This window comes from Rhipicephalus sanguineus, unplaced genomic scaffold, assembly GCF_013339695.2.
Source record: "Rhipicephalus sanguineus isolate Rsan-2018 unplaced genomic scaffold, BIME_Rsan_1.4 Seq400, whole genome shotgun sequence".
NCBI classification, from domain to species: Eukaryota; Metazoa; Arthropoda; class Arachnida; order Ixodida; family Ixodidae; genus Rhipicephalus; species Rhipicephalus sanguineus.
In genome coordinates, this window is record NW_023615174.1 from 225,629 (window position 1) to 245,000 (window position 19,372).

General features: G+C 45.9%; 1 protein-coding gene across 1 annotated transcript; it reads right to left on the minus strand.

Annotated features, from left to right (window-relative positions):
- Positions 1-6,758: 6,758 nt before the first annotated feature.
- Positions 6,759-8,217, minus strand: LOC119377204 (uncharacterized; the record flags this gene model as incomplete). Its single annotated transcript, XM_037646781.2, has 2 exons — positions 6,759-7,312; positions 7,866-8,217. Coding segments are annotated over 2 exons (906 nt in total), but the record flags the coding sequence as incomplete, so codon positions are not given.
- Between the last annotated feature and the right edge of the window lie 11,155 nt (positions 8,218-19,372).

The window sequence follows — 19,372 nt, forward strand, 5'->3', positions numbered from 1 at the left end:
AATGCTATATATTACAACTCTTTTTTTTACTCCTTACATATATATATATGTCGGCAAACCGTTCCGTGGATAGCTAACTTAGTGCTAATGCATGAAATCTACACTAGTTGATGTCATGTGATAACAAAATGACACACCACCGCCACTGCAATTCGAAAACTATCTTCTTGCGGCCTATCCTGCACGTGCAAGCCAGATGTGCTATCCGTTGGGTTATTGTGCAGTATTCGCGGGTCTAAATGTGTGCAACGTTCAGAGCATGAGTGGTCTCTCTGCGAGTGTGCCTCTGCGGGCAATCTGTTGACCACAACATTCAATACTGCAGAGTGGACGATGACGCTTTTGGTGGTGGTGTCAGCTGTCAGAGCTGGTTTAACAGCTGGCTGCTTCGTCCATATCCCGTAGTGGTTAAGCGTCATGGTATAAAGAATAAGGAAGCCAGCTATCACTGTAAACGAGTTCATCTTCGTGGAATCGCTGGTGTCAGCTGATTTTTATTTCTTGTTTGTTTACTCTGTCGACCTTTTACAACCAAATGCATTTTCGCCTACAAGCCTCTAATTTTGCGAGTGACATATTTTGCAGCCTCTATCTGTTCACAGGAGAGTCCCAAAAAAAAAAAAAAAACAACAACTGGAAAGTGGATGCGCTTTGAATGCCACATGCATCTCTAAGCGCTATGCTAAATTCGTTGTTAAGTAGCTGTACTTGTGACTTCTAGTCTCGAATCTAGCCCCACGCGATCGATGATTATGACTTGCTGGAGAGGTAGAAAATGTCTGGAAGCCGCATGCATCCAACTCCTAAGGATATTGCTTACACGAGAAATAAATTTGTTTTACCAGTGAAAAAGTAATAGTGTACAATGTACCTTTTCCCCAAAAAATGGCATGAGTCCCTTCATTTTAACTGAGAAGCGTCTATCAATTGTTTCTCACCAAACGCGAATCAGATGCATAATAAAGAACCAGCTATAAAGTCAAACTTAGGCCTTATGGGCAGCTTTAGAGCTGGGGTGGCTGTGTTGATGACAAGATATCCAGGTCTACGGCGGCAAGTACTTATTTATGGTAGCTTGAATCTATCGAGATACCGTTCCTTGACCCACCTTCTTGAACGAATATGCCACTCCCGTATATATGGCGTGTGTGTTCTACCTATCTCCCACCTTGTCTCTCTCTCTGTCTGAGTCTTTCTTGATTTTCTGTTTCCTCTTACCCCCCCGCAGTGCAGAGTAGCAAACCAGATATCTTCCTCCCTGCCTTTCCACATTACATTTATGTCTCTCTTTATAGCAGTTTGTTCAGGTCAGTAAAGAATATTTGAACGCCAAACCGCGGCATCGAAAATATACAGACCATCGTTCGTACGTTTTTTCAGCGTGCTGTTTTTACCCTCGAGCAGGGATGTTTGTTGACCGCCAAATAGTCCACTTGGCTATTCCAAGCTGGGGGTGGGGGGGGGGGTGAACAGGGTGATAGAAAGCAGAAGAGAGCAAGGTAGAAATCGAACTGAAGCACGCATGCGAGTGAAATATGAAGCCTGCTTGTATTTCACACTGATATTTTTTATTATGAAAACACCAATCAACATCTGATAGAAGAACAGGCACACATGATTCACGAGAAGATGTTTCTGGGAGCTGTACTGGTACAGATGAGGTAACCGAAAAGTTGAATGTATGTATGAGGTATCGTTGCTGATGGCACAGTCGAACACTCGGCTGAGATACATGGTCCATCTGGATTGTCGGCCACGGCTGGTCATCTAAAGGTTAAAAAAAAAACAGAACAAATATTAACTGCAATTGTCTAGGTGTCCAAAAATACTTGAAACTCACTTGGCCTCATAACAGCGTTTTTTTTTTTTTTTTTTTGCAGCATACGCATATTTTCCTAGCTTTCCCCGGGTGACTGCATTCAACGCATTTGCTAAACGGACCGCCAAAGTGCTACTTGTTTATTTCCATTGTATCCGTACTTACGTTTGTTTCTAAGCCCAAATAGAACCATCTTTCAGATGGTGTATCATATGAAAGATGTTTAAACCCGAAAAAAAAAAAGCAAATCATGGCCAATCATGTGTCACACGTAATCCTTTACTCAGCGTATTTATACCGCAGGATGACCGATACAATTGGATTAATTATAGTCCTCCTAATAAAGAAAAGTTTTAAATGCCTCTCAAGCGTATCATTTGATGCATGAAAGGGGTATTTATATTAGAAAATAGGTACCGTTTTCATTGTTTGCTTTTCTCTTATTTCGTCGTATGTTGAGGGCGAAGGAGCTGGCCTAACAACGACGCGTGAATGCCGACGACGTACCGCTGGTGACTGCAGCCGTCGCTTTTGGCAGCATAGGGAAATGACTGAACAGACCATGGCAGCAAATTGTTTAATTGATTTGACGATATAAAGTAAAAACACAACAAGAGCGAGTCGCTATATAAGTATGACGCGTTCCAAATATCTGCAGCGCATGCGAACCTTTACGAGACTGAGGGAAAAGCTGGACAACCTTATCGTGTTTATCCTAAGGAGTTGCGCTGCTTGGGAAACGCAGCTACGTCCCTGGCGCGACTTGGACGAACGTACAGACACGTGGAGTTCTCTAATCGCTTGTTGCAGCTGCCGACGTGAAAGCACAGAGTGCTAAACCAGAAGACACGTAGGAAAGTACTTGTTCTTTTTTTTCTTTTATGCAAGGCCTGACAAAGCGCTGATTTAGCCCCTCTGAATAAATTTGATTGTCGAGCGAGAAATTTTGTTGACTAGGAGCCAAATCGTGTAAAAGAGGTATTAGTTGGAAAAAAAGTGTGTGTGTGCACCTAAGTAATACGTCGTACAGATAGCTCGCACGTGACGTCGTCGACGCAGCTTGTTAGTTTACTGGTACTCCAAAATGGCGGCTTTGGTGACGCAAAAATCAGCATTATCACGTTGCGGTTAACCTACATGAATCTGGTAACGACGCGCCCAGAACATTACTGGGCTCTGTGCGTGAATAACGAAAGAACGTGCACGCAAGGTATTCATAACATTAACGTGACATCACAAACTTCGCGTCCCACCACCGTGTGGTGCTCCTGCATGGTAGTTTCAGTTACGTCAGTGCAAGCCATCTATAGTTCGTTTAGCAATCTTAAGTACAATCTTCTGGTGACAGAAAAAAAAAGCTGCTTAGGCGGCCAAAGAATTGGCGGGAAATACAAGAGGAAATACAAAAATCACCATAAAAGACTTCTAAAGACAAGCAATGGTTACATTCATTCTTAAGCATACTGTTGAGCTGATGACGAAATGGTCCCGTGAAGATGTTACTCCGAGTGGACTTGCCAGTTATCTTACCAGCCCCGCCCGAAAGAATGATTACACTAGACAAGCCTTACACCGGAAGCCTAAAGAGTGCTCTACCAAAGTAACCTATCAAGAGTATAGTAGTAGACAAAATCTACAGAGCCAATGGAAAGCCTTAAAACAACAGTTCGAAGACATGTGCTATCTTCCAATCCTACCCTCCCGTTTCTTCAACGAGTGCCTTCATGCAATTTTTTCCTGCCTTCTCTTACACTTAGCGTGTTCTTCTATCCGCCTGCGCCTGTGATATTGTTTTGCGTCACTTCTTTGCGAGCTACGCGCAGCATATACAGCGATTTTTGCACGCGCTACGTAGCGCGCATGGATGCCAACGTTTTGTCGCACTGCCACTAGCTATTTCTGCATATTCGCGCGTGTGACGTTATTTTCAGTGGGGAACCGAATGCTTCGTCCGAGAAGTACTTATGTGTGAATTTTCCGCTCTTTTCGAGGCATATATTGGTGGAATACCTTGCTGGAACGACCGTCATTGAGTGATGTGAGCACGATGACTGCGTCTTTACAATGCCCAAACCTGTAGTAAAGAGGATATTCAATGTTCCGAACTTTGCGCAACGCTATTCTTTACTTTGTGCTATGTGCAAATGAAAAGAAGTTCTCTAGAATGTTCTCAGTCTGCGTCCTTTTAAATTTAAAGTGCACGGTGCACTCTAAGAAAAAAAGAGTCCTTTGACTCCTTTCGGGTAGTCCTGACTTGCCACGTATATGACTCTCTTGAAAGAGGCACGCCAACTCTCTTTGGAGACCATTGTACTCTCTTCGGAGAGTCGTGTGACCCACAAGAGAGTTAACATGCCCCTTTCAAGACAGTCATATACGTGGCAAGTCAGGGCTCTCCGAAAGGAGTCACACGCACCCTTTTTTTCTCTCAAAGTGTAGGCTAACGCTAAGCAATAATTTGCAGGACATCTAAAAACACAAAGTACTTTTTCCCCTTAAATTTCACAGAATTTCTTTTTGTCCTTTCTCTCTGGTTTACTTTTCTTTTATCAAATCCTGGTTGGCTTCATTAGCGGAGCCACTCGTGCCCGTGCTAGAGGATACTCTAATAAGAATAATAGTATGCGGGACGTAACATCCCTAAACCACAGTATGATTATGAGAGACGCCGTAGTGTAGGGCTCCCAAAATTTCGACCAACTGGTGTTCTTTAACGTGCACTGACATCGCACAGTATACGGGCCTCTGCCATTTCGCTTCAACCCAAATGCGACCAACGCGGCCGGGATCGAACCCGCGACCTAACGGCGAGACTAATTCGTGTGCAGTGGAGTTTGGCGTCATGGTTGATATCCGTTGTTCTTTCAAAGGTAGCATTGCTTGTGCATATTTGTGAAAAGTTTTCTTTTTACCAAGCTCTCTGATATGACGTTATTTTTGTATTTCATCTTCTTCACTTTACTAATTTCAGTTGGTTTCATCCGCTTAGCCGCCGTGGTGGCCTAGTGGTTATGGTGCTCGACTGCTGACCCGAAGTTAAAAATACTGGGCGTGCAAACACCGACACAAGAGAGAAGTCAATCCATGTTTGCACGCCCCGTCTTTTAGCAAGAATACGTACCAGCTAGCTCAGCTCTCTGTTACTGTGACGAAGGTTGTGGATCGAATCTGTTAAAGCACACCAGATGGTCAAAATTTCCGGAGCCCTTCACTACGGCGTTCCTCATAATTATGTCGTGGTTTTGGGACGTAAAACCCCAACAATTATTATATTCAATCCACTCACAAGACTAAACACGAGAAGCGGCTCCGTAAAGCGTTATGCGCCGGTGTTTGAAACAATGCCGTGTTTGATGCCAATGCCTTTTAGTGCTTTTTGCGCTTCGCCAGTGGTCAGAGCGGCGGTCCAGCCACGTTTTCAACCGGTTTAGACAGCCGTGAGCGCTAGATGATAAAACTAGCATATAATAAAGCATCACGCATCACCGCAAAGCGTTGGCCCTGCTCTGACAAGGTCAAGCTACGGAAGAAAGCGCGTGCATTATCGAACTTTCCCTGCACACACATACATCCACGTCTCTGCCGACATATAGCCCTGAACAGCGCAGCCGCATCGTTATCCGGAGGGCGATATGCTGGTATTCGCGAGGGGTACTAATTCGGCGTACAGTAAGCATTTCAGCTGCTAAACTAAAGCGAGTTGCTCCATCACATAATCAACGAATTCCATCCTATGCCTTCGGTCTGGCTATGTCTTGTTCTTGTTCGCTCTAGGTTATCTCGTGGAACACAACAGAACACTTTTTTCAAGTGAGCTTCGCTTGCAGATGCAGTACGGGCTTTCAGTGTCGTCAATCAGCGAATTTTTTTTTTTTAGGTTGCGTTAACAAGCAGCTAATGCTTCCTTGTAGTCAAGGTCCTGAGTAATCGACTAAGCGAAGCTTCGAATAAATTGCACTGTAGGACTTTTTGCTTCGTTTCTGTATCAGCGTACTATTTTATTATTTAGATGAATGGTGCTATCAGACAAAAAATCAGGCAGCCAATATATAACAAGTTTTTGGTGCACCGAAGCTTCAGAGCATTGTGATAACAGAATTTCTTGGACCTAAAACTGGTAACAGAGTAACAGGCATAACGTAGGTGCATAACGTATGCGCGAACACAGATGTGTTCAGGGTGCTTGAGTGGCTAATTGCCCTCCTCTTACGAAGTAGTACGAGTGCAAGGCACACTTTTTATGCTTTGCCGTGTCTTCTCTCTACCACTAAAAAAATGGGTATTCTAATAGTCTCTTACAGTGCGGTCTTGCATTCAAAGCAGAGTTCACGTACTGGTGTCTACCACCAGCCCCCGCCACCTCCGCCTGCAGCCGTTCCACCTCCAGATTGCCAGCCTCCACCAAGGTCAGCACCAGGAGCCTGCCATCCAGCGTTGCCACCGCCCCCACTGCCACCGCCTTGCTGCCATCCACCAGAGGAACCACCGCCTGCCAGCCAGCACCACTATTATCGCTGACAGCAGCGGGCCAGCCTGCACCTCCTCCGCCTAGTGTTGCTCGCCACACCGCACCAGCAGCAGCGCTGGCAACTGCACCGTGGTGACCGCAGCTGCACCACCGAAGCTGCTCACTGCTCCGTGGCCGCTACCATGGCTGCCATGTCCTCCGTTGGCGGAGGCGCCGTCGGTGCGGATGACAATTATGCTTTCGGGAGCGCCACCGCCAGCAGCACCGCGATGGCCACCGCTGCCATGACCACTTCCGTGAGCGCCTGTGCTTCCTCCGTGGCCGCCATGTCCTCCTCCGTGGCCACCAGACGCACCGCCGCCATGACCACTGGCACCACCGTGTCGCTGCCATGGCCACCACCATGGCCCCCACCATGAGCACTGCCGCCAGATGCACTGCTCAGAGTCTTAATAATGTACACGTGCTTCGTTACACCGCCCGCTGCTCCACCACGGCCTTGCCACCATGACCGCCTCCACCGCCGGCTTGCCATCCACCACTTGCACCACTGGACCATCCACCCGAGCCGCCATGGTTGCCTCCACCACTGGGCCATCCGCCAGATCCGGCACCGCCACCGCCGCTGGACCAACCGCTTGAGCCACCTCCGGACTGCCAGCCCGAGCCTCCTGCACCGCCACCGGCTTGCCATCCAGAGCCACCAGAGCCACCGCCGGCTTGCCATCCAGAGCCGCCAGATCCACCGCCTGCTTTCCATCCAGCGCCACCAGATCCGCCACCGGCTTGCCAGCCAGAGCTGCCAGAACCTCCACCGGCTTGCCAACCAGAGCCACCTGAGCCACCGCCGGCTTGCCAGCCAGAGCCGCCAGTACCGCCAGATCCGCCGCCGGCTTGCCATCCTCCATGGCCGCCTCCGCTGCCGGACTTTCCACCGGTTCCGTGTCCAGCAGCACCGGTTGTTGTGACGGTGCGGATTATATAAATATGCTTGACTCCGTCGCCACCGCTGCTGCCATGGCCACCTAAGTGGAAAGGTTTTTTTTTTTGACTGCATACTTTCCCGCTCTTGGGCAACATTATTGAGAGTTGGACGATGTGTAGCTAAAAATTACATTGTGGCAAAAATGGAACAGAACAGCATGCCCATTGATATTCCGATGAATGCACTGTTGCAAAAAAACGCGAAAGCACTTATTGACAGAAGTTTTATCGTGCCACTCTGCCATGGAGCTCCTACTACCCCGATTAACCAGCAACACGTGGTCATTGTGTATGGCCGCTATCCAGTGAAGTTTGTCAAGTCGTCTGTGTCAAAAGTCATATTACTTCTGTTAAAAAAGTTGAGATAGTGCTTGTTACTTGAACATACTCAAATTTGTGCAAAGAAACAACAGAAAGAAGAGAATGAGATAGTACACAAACGGTAGGCCTGCGGTGTTGGCATACTTGATCCAGTCTACACATGTCATTGTTATTCCATACAATTCTAACTAGATTATTGTACGGGTTGTGGGGCATGTATGAAAATTAATAGTAATGTCTTCACGTGCACGTAAATTGCAAGCGGCGTCTTACCACTGCCTCCGGCGGCCCCAAGGCCACCACCCTGCCAGCCACCAGCTCCGGCACCACCTTGTGGCTGCCAGCCGCCACCTCCGCCACCCTGTGGCTGCCATCCACCGCCTCCGGCACCACCGGAGCTGCCACCTCCGCCAGAAGCTTGCCAGCCACTGCCGCCCGCTCCAGCATCACCCCCCTGGGGTTGCCACCCGCCACCGGACGAGCCTCCCTTGCCACCGCCGCCGGCCTCTGGCTGCCATCCCGAGCCCCCTCCACCAGAGTCACCAGCAGCATCACCACCGCTGGGCCCACCGTAGCCTCCAAGGCTACCAGCAACCGTGAGCCCAATCAGGGATGCAATCCATATCTGTAAGCATGGAGAAAGGGAGAAAGGAAGATCATGCGCTGAAACACGATCTAGAAATTGGAATACCTCGTTATTTTTAGTTAAAGTGATAGGTTACTTAGGCTCAACCTCAGCTTAGAGGTGACTGTATACCTAATAAAATTAGCGTGATCACTTCTGAGCTTGCAGCTTTAGAAAAATAGAAAATTAGCAGGAGCAGCAGGGTTCTTTAGGTATGGTTTCTAATTTAATTTATTCCAGTCTGACTTAAACCGGTTTGCACTTCCAGATTTCTTTCATGTAGCATCGTTGTCTTGTACGAGTATTTATTGAATTATAGCCATAATAAACTAAAGGACACTTGTGAATATTCAATAAAACTTAGGAATCTGCGCCTTGTTTTTCATGGCCTTGCATCAACGCGCTGATAGGCGTGCGCAGCTTTTTTCTGGGTTTTACATGCCAAAACCACGATATGATTATGAGGCACGCCGTAGTGGGGGACTGCGGAATATTTTTAACCATCTGCGGTTCTTTAGCCTGCACTAAATCTAGACACACTGGTGTTCTTTGCATTTTGCCGCCACCGAAATCCGGCCGCCGTGGCGAGGAAGCGAACCCGCGCCCTCGAGCTTAGCAGCGTGATACCTTACGTGCTAAGCTATCATGGCGGGTGCGTGCGCAGTGTCACCGCAGCGCATCGCCCGCCCCTCTTGCTTTGCTTTTAACAGCGGAGCTGCTGAGCCTAGTCAAATTAGATGAGGCTAGTTAATTCAAAGTAAGTATAGCCAAACCTAATTAAGCCTAGATAAGCCTATATCCCTAATTAAGGCGAGCTAATTTAAATTTATTTAAGACGTGCCTAATTAGGCCTAGCGCAGTTTGCCTTTGCTATGTTAAGCCAAGTTTAGCTTATATGGGCCAGTTGAGCCAGAGTAAGTATTACCGAAACTAATTACGCATAGTGTCGTCGAATTAAGCAGAGCATAGTTAAGTCGAAATGAACCAGTACCTGAATAAGCCCAAATAATCAAAGTCGAATCCCAATAAGGTTAGTGAAGCAATGTTCAAGGTGATACAAATTACTACTGTCAAAATTGAGTCTACTAAACTTGAATTACGATTAGTTAAGCTTAAGAAGTTTTAAAATAACACTACGGCTAATTGATGCTGATTGAGCTGTGTATGAGTGAGCCAATCCCAACCGGGATACTCAGATGCATGTGGCTCAATTACGTTGATTAAGCCTAATTAAACAAATTAGGTCTACTTGAGCCTGACATTGGTTTTTGATCGAATGACTGAGACTCAATCAATTCCGATGGTTGCCGAACGATAACCAAATGATACTAATCGACAGTCAATCGTACTCATCCATAATCGATTGGTATCGATTCAAGCCTTCGTAAATTCTCAGAGAACCTACACGTACTAGGATAATCATAGTTCAGTTTGATTAAGCTCTTCCAATCAATCGATACAGAATCGATGGCGACTCAATACTGATCGATATCCAATTGATATGTCGCAGAATGTCGGAGAAGAGCCGAGCCGTGACCTTCTTTCATTCCAGAGGAGCGTGTTCGAGTCAGAAAAAGCATTGACTGCCTAGGAAACCACCAGATCCGCTGTGATCAGCGTTGCGCCACTTAGTGCAAGATGACCACTTTTTTTCCAATCCGAAAGAAACAATCTTCACAGTGGATGCAGGAATGAAATGAAGCGATGACGTGAGGCTAAAAACTTCCTGACTTTGGACCCCGGCTTTCCGGGAGTAAAGGTAGGGAAGTAGACAGTTCTTGAATGCAACCTCAGAGGTCCTCGGCCGCCATTATCGTCAAAAACTTGCGTATGCATAACCCTGCACATTTTGAACAATGACGGGACAGGGTCGACTGAGTCAACATATGGGGCAGACTTGGCGCTCCCCTGAAACTATAAAGGAGGCGAACCCTCATGAGCCCCCCCCCCCCCCCCCCCAAATGTGTTGAAGCTGAAAAGGATGCCACTAGCCTTTTTCTGTTTTTAGCTTCTTGAGCAAGCAGTCTAGGATAGCACAATACAACGATTTATATATCTTGTCTGGTAACACTATGGTTCATAGCACAGAAGCTTAGAAGAGGAGTCGCCACACAGCCCCTGTGACAGCAAAGGTTAAACACGTGATTACGAACACAGATACAAAAAAAAAAAGAACAAGTGGTGGACGGCTATGGAAATTTGGCAAACTACATTGCGGTTGACGGCACAGCAATTAGTATACATTCCTGGGAATTGTTTTTATTTGAGCCTCTTAATCTATTTCTATCGCTTAAAGTTTCAGCACTTAATAAATATTTACCGACCATGAGGTGAGCATTTTTACAGATTTTTGAGAGAAGTTACTGGAGAGTCTAATCTTCATTCGTTAAGGCTATAAGTTATTGCTTTAGCGTAATACCTGCAGACCATATATAGTATGTGGCTCATCAACATACCACAATAACTGGGTTCCTGGGTCGTAGTGTACGCATTGTTTAAAGTTCTTTTTTTTTCTACCCATCCATAAAGGGAGACTGTTTGCAACGCTTCTAGAAAGATATTCCGCTTTAAACAGCTTGGTTTACTATAGTAAACGCTGAAATCTACAACACACAAAGCGTCTAGTCTGTTGCCGGATCAGCAGGTTACGATTCTGACCTGGATAAGGTGAACTCTGACATCGATTCTGCGCATCTTCTCTGCGATGGTGTCTCATTGATGGCCTACTGTTTGATGGTCTTTCGGGATCCCATCACTCGAGCCACCGAGCGGGTCGTACATCATTAGGGAGAATAGCACCGACAACCCCGCACAACCGCTCCTACCTCTGTACATTCTTTGCAATACAGGGCCCACAAAAATGACGTATCATACGCGTAAGGTGCTTTCATTGTTCGCTGTGTCAAGACGAGTGCCGCTCCTCAAAGCGCTCAGTAAGTAGTTCATCCGTTCCTTGCTTATTCGTCATATATTTCAATTATAGCTTTCAGCCAATATCCAAAACGCTTATCCGTGTTACAGATCTCATCTTCTCCAAAATAAATTCTGGACTTATGCTGAGTAATCGAAACTTTGCTGGTTTGCTTTTTTTCATCTTATTGTGCTGTTCATCTGTACAGGCAGATATGTTTTGAATGGCAGTCATGAATGTAAAAAAATATTAGTATCTATGGGACATCACCTCTACTTATCAGCATATTACTTTCAAAAGGTGCCTTGCTACAAAAAATGTGAACTTTAGCGCCAAGAAGCTGTCATGGCATTTCTTTCCATTTCAGCCCGCGTCTAAGAACTTGGTTATCAAACAACGACAGCCCCAAGTGCGCGAATGTACGCAGACTTGGAGGATAAATTACTTTGCGAATTTTCAGAAACAGGGGCTTTTTTAAAAGTAATTGAGAAAAGTTTGTTCAAGTTCTCCCATGTTTTCTGCCGGATGTTATCGTTCAAGCCAGCGAAGGCTAACAAAGAAACACTCACAAACTTACGTATAGCTTCAACTCCCAACGCACTAGCTTGAAACCATGCTGCGGCACCCTTTTGACCAAAACCAGCAACATGTACTATAGTCCCTCTGTCAGTTTAGTTTGGTTAGTTTTTTTATGGGAACCATAGTTAGGTGTTAACATTGTGGATCACGCTGGCCAAGTCGCAACCGCTTTTGACTTTAGTAGTAGCTGTCAGCGAAGACGAAAATGTAATTTAACCCTGACGAGCGGTTTTGGATAGCAGTGACATGAACGTCACTTATGTGATATACTGTAGTATACTATACTATATACTATACTATACTATACTATACTATACTATACTTACTATACTATACTATACTATACTATACTATATATAGCTTGCGTGATTGAGTGCTCGAGGGCACTTGAGGGCTCTCACTAAGTTCTCACCTCTCATATTGGCACATTTCGAAGCTGGCTTATCTTTTTGTGAAAGCACTGCTCGCAGCGCGCCGCAAAGGGTCAGGCTTCGCGTCGCACTGGGAACAATGAGCCAGTTTGGCTTTATAGTAGCTTGGAGCGGCTAAATTACTTGAAGGGGCAGTCGAGCTGAACTCAAAGAGATAATTCAATAGGCTCAGCCGTTGCGTGAGGTTAAACGACTTGTGCTTCGACAACACAGAAGACAAATGCACAAACAAAACCTCATGTGCTCCACTTCGTTCCTGCTGAGATTAAGGTTGTTCCTTAATTCATCTGTAATCAATGTTTCTGCAAGTAGCCAAAGACAGCTCCCGGTCATAAAATGTAATGCTTCCTTGTTTCTGCTACCGTCATGTCCCTGTAAATGCTTGAAGGAAATCTGTACACGGATTATTTACACAGTGGGCAAGCGTTCTTCACGGTAGAAGAGAGAGGGGAAAACGAGAAGCACCTGTTGAAAAGAAGAAATCAGAGCATATGCGCTGGGGCCCTCGCGAGACCTGCCAGCAGATAATTATGGGGTTGGGCATGGTGTTCCTTAACGATCGTTTTTTTCGATAGGAGCTTAGCCGGGCGGCCTCTATAAGCGCAGGGCCACGCCGCCCATGGGCCCCGTGGTTCCCCAGCTCTACAGCTCGAGGGCCCCACCAGGCTCGTACAAGTCTGTTCACGCGCGCCCACTTACCAGACTTCATGGCTGCTCGAGATCCGTGAGCTGTGCGCGCAGGAGCGAGCTTCTTCGCGTTCCTTGTACACGGCTCTTCGACTGAACGTTGTCCTGGTCCAGGGGGGTCCCGTACTTTTATACGAGTGGCCCGGAGGAGGGACAAACAGTGCAACTTAGTGGAGCCCCTGTGCTCCGCGAAACTCTCCCTGCGCTTCATTTCTGCTTTCCCACGCTTCAAGATAATAATAAAAGACAGGCGGGACTGGTCGGAAGGAAGGAAAGCGGCAGAAGGAGAGAAAACGAAGAGAAAGTGGCCGCTCCAGAAGCGCTGTCGTCCGCTGCCTTGTACTCGTAGGCGCGAGGGGCTAGCTAAAAGGTGAAGTTCCTCACGAGGGGTCACACACTCGCAAAAAGGTGTCAAGCTGCAGTTCGATCGAAGAGAAACGGGCGCGAGCGGAAAGAGCCATGGGCGTCCACTTGCGGCCAGGGGAGGTGCGCGGGCGGTGAGGGCATCCTTCAAGATAGCAACGGGCGGAGGACCGCCGCGCGTGCGCCGCCGCGTCGTGCAGGCAAAACACAGCCGCTTCTTTGTTGCGCACTCCGGCGATGCTCCGATTCCTCGCTTAGCTCTTCGTACTCCGCAAGGACGCAGCGCCTAAGGCGCTCGATTTCAACCGCATTCACTTGTGAATGCCCTTTTCACTTCTAAAACTCTCTCGTTCTGAAGAGTCATGTCCTGAGCCAAGGCGCCTCACAATGGGCTCATGAGAGCGGGGACATAAGCGCGGTGCGAATATCGCAGCCTCTTCGTTTGTATGGCGTTCCCTTTCTCCTCTCCCTCACGATTTTTATTCAACAGTGGTTAATCCAGTGCTAGGGCATGTTCTTTTCTGTTTTTTTTTTTTCAGATTCTGTCCAAGTTCAGGTTCGAGCCTAATTCCGGGCGTCCTCTTTTATCCTATTTCGAGTATCTTATTCTTCAGTGGGTGGTCGAAGAAAGCGCCGTGACCAATGAGCGAAAGTTCAAGTATGCTCGTTTGAATATTATTGTTAATCATGGACACTTTCGATGTATCAAGAAGTTGCCGATCAAAAAAAAAAAAATCAAGAACACTATATAGCCTCCCAACGCTTTGGCGGTGCAATAAAAGTCGTAAGGTGAGAATAATGTTTTAATTCAACGATAAGCTGGCTCCAGTATTGGGTGCAATAAAGGTGATGATCACTTTTATAATCCGTGTGCCGTCGTAGCGCAGTTTAGGTATGAACCTAACTCTGTATATGGCGCTTTTTAAAGCACTTTAAAGAGACTAGTACAAGTCTTTAAAGATTCTCATATTCTTCGAAAGTTCTTACAATGACGCGGCGAAATATTGAATAATTAATTTATTTTATTTTTTCCGTTTCATGCTTTACATTAGGGTTATTTCGCGTAACTGAGTTACCATTATTAATGTCATATAAGTGCTGTTTACTTCAAGGAGTACTGCTTGCCTAAAAAGAGTAATCACTTGCACATAAGGAATGGCGTCCTGTTTATAGTCCAATATTGCCGATTCTTAACGATGCAACTGTAAATCGAACGGAACATTTCTGACGAATGCAGGGGTGCAAAATGTCGAACCAACTGACACACACGGAAGTGCTGTTGCTAGATGATGTTGGTTAATTGGCGTCGTAAGTTTCATCACTCATGCTCTTCTTGTTACACTTCGGCCTCATCAAGCACGTAGAGCCGTGTATCGAATGTCTACCAATTTTACTCCTCAACTCGGTTCTTTGACAGGACGCCGACATCACTAATTGATTGTTATGCCAACGCTGCGCACCGTCTTAGCGAGACACAAAAGATGTTTTGACAAAAATATCAGTATGTGAGCTCTCATGGCTTCGAAACTTTTTTATCAAATACATATGTGTCTCTGTGAACCGTCTAGTATTGCAGGTTTTTATGCACGGGCGACAATCATCACCGTCATGTATTGTCGGCGTACGACATAGCACGTTATAAAGTTGATATACAGTGTTTTAATTACTTGTGCATCTACGAGCACACAGGTCACAGAAGAAAATAGAACTTAACGAGATTCACTCTGTGTTCACCGAGAGTCACTGTGACCTTGTCCTACTGAACTCACTTGGACTCAGGCAAGCGCACTCAGTCATAGAATCCGGCTCTCTCAGAGATCAGAATTGCGACTTCATAAATGACCCAAAACGAGAATCGCCATCACACGTTAAAACATTTTCTCATTTAAAGAGAGTACCGCTTGCCCAAGAAGCTGTTTCACTTCAACTGTTGGAAAGAGTAAAATCAATTTAACCATTGTGTCGCACATATAATTCGCGACATTGCCGGTCACTGACAAACCGATTTTACGAACCAAAATCTTTTTAAATAACCCACTATCAGCAGAATGCGTTCGCGTTCTGTGAAGTGCTAGATATCCATATATACAACTGCGTGCGAGCGAGTGAGTGACAAAAGTGCGGAGAGCTGGGCTTGTTGGTTGTACATGATTAGAAAAACAGCGCAAAACCACAGGACACACAGGAAGGGGACGCACAGTGAATGAGCGCGCGAGAGGCAACAAGTAGATGTAGCATGTGCTGGCTGTTAGGTGCAGCTTCTAAGAATTGCATGCTGCTTCGAATATTCTTTTCTATGCTGTGGGTTGAACGTCTTCTGCAGCACTAAATGAACTAATTAGGTTACTAATACCACAGACCACTGAGTAAAATCTGGCCATAATCGCTTTACGCCTGTCCTCTCTACGATTTCCTCCTTTGCAATGCACTGCAAGTGGATTGAGTCAGATTTACTGGGAAACCTAGACGCCACCACGCATGAAAACTGGACGACTACAAAATAGCTGGTATCAACAGCAGCGACTAAAACTCCTGGTGCACCTTCTCACACACGATCCCATTTTATTGGATGACACAGACTAAATTCCCACAGAGTTCGACTTTCAAGGACATTTGCACCTACGGCCACTTGGATTCAATATGGCTCAATCTCACCCGGCCTTTCGCATGCGGCTTTGCATCTAAATACTCGTCGACGTTGAATTTTTCCTTTACGAAGATTTGTTGTGCAAACTATTAACCTCGGTTTTGCGTTCTTTATATAGTAACCACTTGAGAGTGAATTTACTCGTTTACAAATGTAAACGTCATGCACGTCATCTTAAAGTTCCGAAATTATTTCACTCAGCGGTAACCTTAACATCTGGGGTTTAACGTCCCAAAACCACGATTTGATTATGAGAGACGCCGTAGTGGAGGGCTCCGGAAATTTCGACCACCTGGGGTTCTTTAACGTGCACCTAAATCTAAGCACACGGGCAGCCGCCGCGGCCGGCGGCTGCCCGTGTGCTTAGATTTAGGTGCACACCGAAAATGCACACCGAAAATGCAGCCGCCGCGGCCGGGATTCGATCTCGCGACCTTCGGGTCAGCAGTCGAGCGCCATAACCACTAGACCACCATGGCGGGGCCAGCGGTAACCTTGGTGAAAGACCTGATTACATCGGAGCTAAAGTGTTTGTTCGCAGAAGTAACAGGAATGATTCATTTATGCATATTTTGAAGCATATTAAACACGCATATTTTAAACGGAGACTTCTGTAAATATTATTTCAATGTTGATGAGCATAACTAGCATCAACTAGTAATATCACAAGTGTCAGTTTTGTGCCTGCTTTAAATATTTTTTAATGTCGATGACCATAACTAGCATCAACTAGTAATATCATACGTGTCAGTTTTGTGCCTGCTTTTTTAGGGGTTAGTTATACAGTGCTCGTGTAAATGTTGTAATGGCCGACAGCCGGAAAGAAGTGCTACCATAGGAATGCATTGTCATTCTGCCCTAGGAACAGCTGTTATGCCGCGTGCGGATGGTGTGTTGAGTAGCAGAAAAGGAAGTCATCACCATATCACCATATGTGGAAAAGTGTGTTAGCAACGCATGTGAAAAAAAGCCCGATGTTTTTATGGCTCAAAGTCAAATACGTAACAGAAGGGCGAACAGCAGTCAATTTTTTTTCGGATAAAAAGCATTGGTCGCCAAAGGTTGCCTGGTATCTTGAACTGTTTCGAATTAGTATCAAGTGACATCAGTCTTCTTCAATGGAAGCTGAAGCACTTTAACAATAAAATGATTATGGTGTGTAATAGCAGTTTCGTCCCTGCTGAATTCGAAAACTGACGTGAGAGTTCTGAAGAGTGAGCGCAAATCGCATTTTTTCTCAAAAAAACAGCGGCTGCAGCCGCATGGTTTCTTGAGATGCTGAGCGAATGCGGTGCCGTCATCTTCGGTATTGCCCGTCGTCGAAAATAATGTCGCTGCTTGTTAACCACGAAGTTTTACCGAATTCCAAAACCCCTTCAGCTTAACTTTAAACTAAGGGAATGGAAATGTGGAAGGAATCATAGTCGGTCAGGCAGAGAGAGAGAGATATATAAAACGAGAGAAAGGCAGGGAGGTTAACCAGAATTGTAGCATCCGGTTTGCTACCCTACACTAAGGGGAGGGGGAAAGGGAAAGAAAGAAGGAAAGGACAGCGGAGAGAAGAGCAGGCGCGCGATAAAAAAAAGATATAAACAAAAGGAAGCTGTAGATCGGCAGTACTAAAGCCTATTCAATAGGCCACTGGCACGCAAAAGTTCAGTACGGCCTTAAATGATTTTCGCTGTGCAGACAGTTCGGGTCAGCATTCCAGCACTGACTGTCAGTCAGGCAGCCCCGCCACGGTGGTCTAGTGATTATGACGCTCGACTGCTGACCTGAAGGTCGCGGGATCGAATCGCGGCCGCGGAGGCCGCATTTTCGATGGAGGCGAAAATGTTTGAGGCCCGTGTACCTAGAATTAGGTGCACGTTAAAGAACCCCAGGTGGTCGAAATTTCCGGAGCCCTCCACTACGGTCTTCCATAATCATATCGTAGTTTTGGGGCGTTAAACCCCATATATTATTATTATATTATTATTATTATATTATTATTATTATTATAGTCGTCAGGCAGGTATGCGATGGCAATGACATCGGTAGAAGAATCACCCGCTTATTTCAGAGAAATACTTGCTTGGTAAGATACGCCCAGTGACAAATCTTCCCATCAGATTTGTTTCGCAAACTAGCAATTTCAACCATGCCAGACAGAGGTTGACGCTTGTATTTATTTATGTTGGAGGCGCAGTGTAAACCAAACCTAGGTGCTACGACTGCTTCATCGGTGTGAGAACATGTCGGATATAATGGCTGCAGAAACGGCAAGCTCTGACGGCTTGCCTTTGGTGCATTTTTTTAGTCCAGGAAGTCGTCCATCACAGCTGCCCGTATAGTATGTATTACACGCTTTGATCGGTTATGCGTCGTTATCTCATCAGTGAGAACGACCTCCCGCAGCCAGGAAGCACTGTCGCATTTGTTGACATCCGACCCCCGCGAACCTTCCCGCCGCCTTCAACCCGCTCGTGCACGCTTCGTGAGTGTGTGCCATCCTTCTTCCCTATCGGAGCACGACGACAAGTCATGTATGTACGCTGACACTTCCTTAAAGAAGCTCGAGGCGTGTGGCACGCGTATCCGTCTTCTTCGGTCCCTTTCCCTCACCTTGCCACCTTGCACGTCCTCGGGAGTCGTCAAGTGGAACGTGCGACCCTCCTGTGGATTCCAGTGGTGACGGTCCACACGACGACAGAAACATTGTGCGTGTCACTAGTTGCGGTTTTGACAGGCAGTGTAACAAACTGTGGTTTATGTAACTACCTTAAGTTAAAGAAAAGAAGTGGAAATTTTAAGGGCCCGTTTTTCTGTTATACACAATATTCATGAGCACTAACAGACAATAATGCGAAGGCATTATTGTCTGTTAGTGTTCATGAATAGCTTAAGTTAAAGAAACACGAAAACCTTTGAAGGTTCTAGAATAAATTTGGCAGAAACGTGTTTGACGTTGGGCTTCCCGTAAATTTTTTAGCGCCACGCGTAATCATGTGAGTGAGAAAATTTGACATCGAACCATTTTCTTTTTCCAGATCTTATGAGTGCATCGATCCTATGCATTTAGACCAGTATTCCCTACGTGCTTTGGTGCCTGCTTTGGTGTTTTTGTACAATGTCTTCGATAATGTTAATATTGCATTAAAGACAGAACGTGATAATGTTAATATTGCATTAAAGACAGAACGGAGTGTTGACGTCCTTTATTTGTGTAGCCTGTGTCAGAAATACGGAACAGTGTAATTTACATACGTGCCGCGAAAAGCTTCTCCTACACTGCGTGTGGCTACTACTTTATACAAGTAAGAGTATTGCTTCCTCTGTTATGTGCTTTGAATTTTAATTGTTTTTATGTCTAAGCATTAGCAGCCTCATTTAGTACGGAAAGCGTTGTCTGCACATAGATTGCCTGTCTTCGCCAGCAGACAAGGAGTATAGAACTAAATGAATAGCAGGTAAAGAAGTATGTGATTATGACATGATATCATATGACACTAGCAGATCAGCAATTATAAGTAGTTGTAGTTCTTGTTTATTAGTAAC